This window comes from Callorhinchus milii, unplaced genomic scaffold, assembly GCF_018977255.1.
Source record: "Callorhinchus milii isolate IMCB2004 unplaced genomic scaffold, IMCB_Cmil_1.0 Scaffold1042, whole genome shotgun sequence".
In the NCBI taxonomy this organism is placed as follows: domain Eukaryota; kingdom Metazoa; phylum Chordata; class Chondrichthyes; order Chimaeriformes; family Callorhinchidae; genus Callorhinchus; species Callorhinchus milii.
The window spans coordinates 18,265-23,926 of NW_024705783.1; the positions used below are offsets into that span (position 1 = coordinate 18,265).

Sequence of the window (5,662 nt, forward strand, 5' to 3'; positions counted from 1 at the left end):
GGCTAAGACCGTCGAAGGCCAAACGCAACCCCAGCCCAGAATCTAAATGAATCCTCCAAATTCATTGACATACATCGTGTTTTGTTGTGCGGACAGTTCTGGCGCCATGGAACGTCCTCCTCACGTGAAAGGCTCCCAACAAAAGCAATTTTGTTGTTGTTGNTTTTTTGTTCACTTCCCAACTAAATTAGCTCACCTCCCAACTCGCGCTCCCATGAATTGTTTCCAGAGTCTGCCACTATCATGCGCTCGGATGTTTCCCACTTGAACAGCACTATACATAAATAATTGTGTTGTTTTGTTTTCGAACATCTTTCTCTCCCTCAGCTTTTTCCTCAGTCTGTCTATCCGTCTAACTCTCTCTCTCTCTAACACACATTATGTCAAATCAATCCGAATATCTTCTATTTTCACATATTTAATCCTTGTTAATCACGGGACATAACATGCATCGAGAAAATCTCCCAACAGCAAAAGTGTCAAACACAATTTTTTATCGGCATCATTAGCAAAACCATGAGAGAGAGGGAGACGGAGTGATCTGGGGAATGGGGTTAGAGAATACAGCTTCAGTGCGGGATATCGAGCAAAAGTGCAGAGAGAGAGAGCCGGGGAAAGGCGTTAGAGCAGAAATCTCCAGTGTGGAGAAAGCGAGCACAAACAGGATGGGGAAGTGAGAGATGTAGTCTCCACACATCAGCCTCCGAGGCACTTGTGCACCACAGTGACGCAAATGCTGTCCTTCATGGTAATGTCGCAAAGCTTCTTCATTTTCTCCAGCTCCGAAGATTTCCAGTAGAGGATCTGGGATTCTACCGGGATTCCCATTTCCCGGGATATCGCGTTCTTCAGCTCGTAGACTCTCATATGCATTGGAATCTGCAGAGCCCTCTGCTTCCCCTCGCAGGTCTGCACACAGACAGTGATGTTCGGGAGAGATTTGCGGGCGCTGGAGACCAGCGGGTCAGACACCCCAGGGTGGAGGTGATAGGCCGTCAACTTCACCCCCTCCTGAGGCTTTGCGGTTTTAGATTGCCTCGCGAGGGCCACTCCCACCTCCTGAAACTGGGCAACAAAACAGATCGATAAACACGGATTCTTAACACGCTTTGTAATATACATCAAATATTATTCATTACTTCAGTAAGACTTGTGTCAGACTGGCTCAGTGGCTGTGTGTCAGCCTGGCTCAGCGGCTCTATGTCATCCTGGCTCAGTGGCTGTGTGTCAGCCTGGCTCAGTGACTGTGTGTCAGCCTGGCTCAGTGGCAGTGTGTCAGCCTGGATCAGTGACTGTGTGACATCCACACTAAGTGACTGTGTGCCAGCCTGGACAGTGACTGTGTCTCAGCGTGGCTCAGTGACTGTGTGTCAGCCTGGCTCAGTGGCAGTGTGTCAGCCTGGATCAGTGACTGTGTGACATCCTCACTCAGTGACTGTGTGCCAGTGTGGATCAGTGACTGTGTCTCAGCGTGGCTCAGTGACTGTGTGTCAGCCTGGCTAAGTGACTGTGTCTCAGCGTGGCTCAGTGACTGTGTGTCAGCCTGTCTCAGTGACTGTGTGTCAGCCTGTCTCAGTGACTGTGTGTCAGCCTGGCTCAGTTTCTCCCCAGTAAGAAGTTAGTTTGTTTGATTCGCCTCAGTACACACCTGTGCTCGGAAGCTGCGTTGTCCAGCGTTGGTGCCCGAGACAGAGAGTTTCTCATTGTCAACGAAGCTAAAATTGTTTGACTCCTCGTCCTTGCCCTGCTCAGGGCAAATGTTATAATTCTAATCACTGCATTTGTAACACTGTTCTCGTCTTTTTTGGACGTCTAAAATCGCTTCTTAGAATGTCTCTGTCTCTCGCACCAGCGCTGGACAGCTCAGACAACGCAGCTTCCGAGCTCAGGTGTGTACTGGGGCGATTCAAACAAACTGTCTTCTTTCAGAACTCTGCAGCTCGTGTACTGTCCCGCACCAGCCTTAGCGACCACATAAATCCCACCCTCGCTCGCCTGCACTGGCTCCCCATCCCCGAGAGGATCGAATTCAAGATCCTCATCCTCACCTACATGGCCTTGCTCCCTCCTACCTCTCCGACCTACTATCCCCCTACCTACCTGCCCGTACCCTCCGTTCCTCTGGCTCCGGTCTGATGCACATCCCCCGCCCTTACCGCCCTACCATCGGTGGTCGGACATTTAGCCTCTCCGATCGAAGGTTCTGGGACTCCATCCCCCAGTGTCTTCGCCTTGCCTCCACCCTTTCCTCCTTGAAGGCCGGTTTCAAGACCTTTCTCTTTGACCGAGCCTTCAGCTCCCCTCTCGACGCTCTACTCCCTCCTCGCTCTCTCCCTTTCCTCCCATCACTCTCAACATAACCCCCTCCTCGTTCCCTCCCTTCCCTCCCCTCACCCTGACCATTTCCCACACTGCTCGTGTCCTGACCCAAATGAACAGCGCCTTGGGACGTCCTCCCGACGACAAAGGCGCTCTATAAATGTTATCTTGTTGTTGTACTGTACAATGAATTGACGATATATTTCATGGACTAATCGCGGCAATCAATTACATACAACAGTGTCCTACCAACAGTTATGCATAGAGTGATCAATTATTATTGTTTTTATTTTCTTGAGTGATTATGATTAGGTGTGTGGAGTAAGGAAACTTGCCCAAGGTTTCACGCTGCTGGGTATCGATTCAACGTCTCTTAATTGCGAGGCAAACTGTCTAACCAATGACCTAACATGGACTAAATAAATAAAAATAACATGGGTTTCATGGTAAGCATCTCCCACTCCACTAACTTTAGGAGAATACAATTTCTCCTTCTCTTTTAGTACTTCTATCACTTTCAACATCTCTTAATTTCTCTTCCTTTCTCCCTGTGTTTTTCGCTGTGTTACTCTTTCTCTTTTTCTTCTCTCTCTCGAAATCTCTTAGTTTCTCGCTCTCAAAATGTCTCCTTCCCAGTTTCCTTCTCTCTGTGTGTCTCTCTCGCTCAAAGTCTTAGTTTCGCTTTCTCTCTCGCAATCTCTCTCACCTCAATCGCTCCCTGTATCTGTCTCTCTCTCTTAATCTCTTTCACATTTTCACTCGCTCTCTCTGAGATCATAATTCTCTCTCGCAGTCTCTCACTCTCAGATACATTCTGAGTCTATGTCACACTCTCCCGGTGTCTCTCTCTCAGTCTCCCGCACATTCTCTCTCTCTCTACCTCTCCCTCTCACCCCGTTTCAGTCTCTTTCTCTGTCTCTCCCGCAAAACACAGTCACTACACTTTATTATATATTCGCCACCCCTCTCTCTCTCTCTCCCAGTCTACCACGTTTCTGGTGAACTGGCAGACAGCTCACTTAACTGGTGTCTGTTAATTGGTTTTGTCTAGAGGTCTGAAAACGCTTAACAGAACTGTAGAGTGAATTGAATGTATATTTCGTGGGATGAACGCAGCGTCCAATTGCACACAGCAGTATCCTACAAATAGTTGTGCATTGTGCGACCAATTATCTTTGCTTTAGTTTTCTTTAGGGATTATTACTAGGTGTGTGCAGCTAGGAAACTTGCTCAAGGTTTCACACAGCTGGGCATCGATCGAAGGAGTCCTGCTTGCGAGACAAGTCATATAACGACTGAGCTAAAAAAATGAACATGGGGTTTTTGTTCAACTTCTCCCACTCCGCTAACTTCGGGAAAAGGCAGTTTCGCTCTCATTCTCTTTTAGTACAACAACAAGATTCCATTTATTGAGCGCCTTTTACGTCGGGAGAACGACCCAAGGCGCTGTACAGTTAGGTCAGGACTCGAGCAGGGGGGAATGGTCAGGGTGAGGGGAGGGAAGGGAGGGAGCGACGAGGGGGTAGAGAGTCGAGAGGGGAGCAGAAGGCACCGTCTATCATTCTCAGAATCTCTTAGTGTCTCTCTCTTTCTCGTTGAATTTTAGGCCATGTTTCCATTGGTCAGTTTTTTCTCTTTCAAAACCTTAGTTTCTCCTTCTCAAAATGTCTCTCTCCCAGTTTCCTTCTCTGTGTGCGTTTCTCTCTCGCTCAAAATCTTAGTGTCTCTATCTCTCGCAGTCTCTCTCACTTCAACAACTCCCTGTATCTGTCTTTCTCTTAATCGCGTGCATATTTTCTCTCGCTCTCTGTGGGATCATAATTCTCTCTCGCAGTCTGTCTCCAACTCAGTCACACTCTGAGTCTCTACCACTCTCCCCCAGTCTCTCTCTCTTCTCTCTCTCTCTCTCTCTCTCTCTCAGTCTATCGCATATTTTCTATCTCTCTCTCTCTAACCCCCTCTCGCCCTCTCTCTATCTTTCTCTCGCCTCCTTTGTCTCTCTCTCTTTCTCTGTCTCTGTGTCTCTCCCGTAAAACACATTCACTGTACTTTATAATATATTCACGCTCTCTCTTTCTCTCTCTCTCTAAACCCTCTCTCGCTCCCTCTCAATCTCTCTCTCGCCTCCCCTCTCTCTCTTTTTCTCTATCTCTGTCTCTGTGTCTCTCCCGTAAAACATATTCACTACACTTTATCATATATTCACGCTCTCTCTTTCTCTCTCAAACTCGCACACTTCTGGTGAGTGTTTGACAGATAAAGCTGCTCACTGGACTGCTGTTGATAGAGCCGTCACTGTGAGCAGACAGGCGCTGCCAGGTTAAACACACAGTCACCACACTGTACAGTGAGATTCTGCAAATCACTTTGAAATGTCATCAAAGGGACGGGAAGCGAAAGAGTCAAACGTGAGATCATTGTTATTGTTTTGTCCAGTTAAAAATTCTTAGTCATTTCAAAATTTAAACCTTGCCCATGTTAAATTCTTACCAGATCATATTTGACGGTGCGCTGAAGTGCCGTCATTCTTCTGTCTGTTTCTCTCGCCCTGTCTTTCTCCTTGTCTTACAGGCTGCCAATGAGCTTGTGTTTTATAGCGAAGATAATAATCGGCTCGATACCGCGGATTTCTCAACAAAAATACCCTGATGAGCGCAAAATGAAAGAGAAAGTGAGTTTATTGGATTACACGGGTGTCATCTTGTTGCTCAATCCCTCGCCCTCTGGCCTCTGAGTAACAAGGTTCACGCTTTTGAAATCTTAGTTTAGTTTCGATACCCACAAGGATGGTGATGGGTTTCCATATATAATAGACAACCCACACACAAGAACTCCTAAAATAAATTCTACTTTCAGTTCTTACTGGCTGCATGGCTGCTACAAGCAACATCCTGGGGAGATTTCGTAGCAGTTTGAAAAAATCAATGAGTTATATTGTTGAGTTCCCCTTTTAACATCAAACCTCCAATAAGAGAAACCATAATTATAACAATAATAAGGCTTGCATTTTGATATAGCGCTTTTCACGTCTTCAATACGTCTCAAAGTGCTTCACAGCATATCACGTAAAGTGAATTGACTCTATGTTTTTGGTCAAAATGTGTCAGCGAATTGTGCACAGCAGCGTCCCACAAACTATCGTAGACTGAAGTGACCAATCTATTATTTTGTTTTCTTGAGATATTATTATCAGTCTTGCGGAGCAAGGAAACGTGACCTGGCGGGAATTATGTGTCTCACTTGCAAATCGAGTGCTAGAACCATTGAGCTGCAGGACTCCTTGTTTTGACATCGCACCTTCTCTCGTTTTTGAAACATTCAAAGCGCTTCACAGAATATATTG

The 5,662-nt window shown here is 46.6% G+C and overlaps 1 protein-coding gene across 1 annotated transcript; it reads right to left on the reverse strand.

Moving 5' to 3' along the window:
- Positions 1–402: 402 nt before the first annotated feature.
- Positions 403–5,151, reverse strand: LOC121852688. Its single transcript, XM_042346580.1, has 2 exons — positions 4,810–5,151; positions 403–1,065 (listed from the first exon to the last, which is right to left on the reverse strand). The coding sequence occupies exons 1-2, from the start codon at positions 4,843–4,845 to the stop codon at positions 697–699; spliced, it is 405 nt and encodes a 134-aa protein (XP_042202514.1). The 5' UTR covers positions 4,846–5,151; the 3' UTR covers positions 403–696.
- Between the last annotated feature and the right edge of the window lie 511 nt (positions 5,152–5,662).

Bases quoted from the DNA above. Each gene is read 5' to 3' on its own strand.
- LOC121852688 (XM_042346580.1), bottom strand. From the start codon at position 4,845: ATGACGGCACTTCAGCGCACCGTCAAATATGATCTG. The intron at 1,066-4,809 runs GTAAGAATTTAA...TTTGTTGCCCAG, and splicing joins GCACCGTCAAATATGATCTG to TTTCAGGAGGTGGGAGTGGC.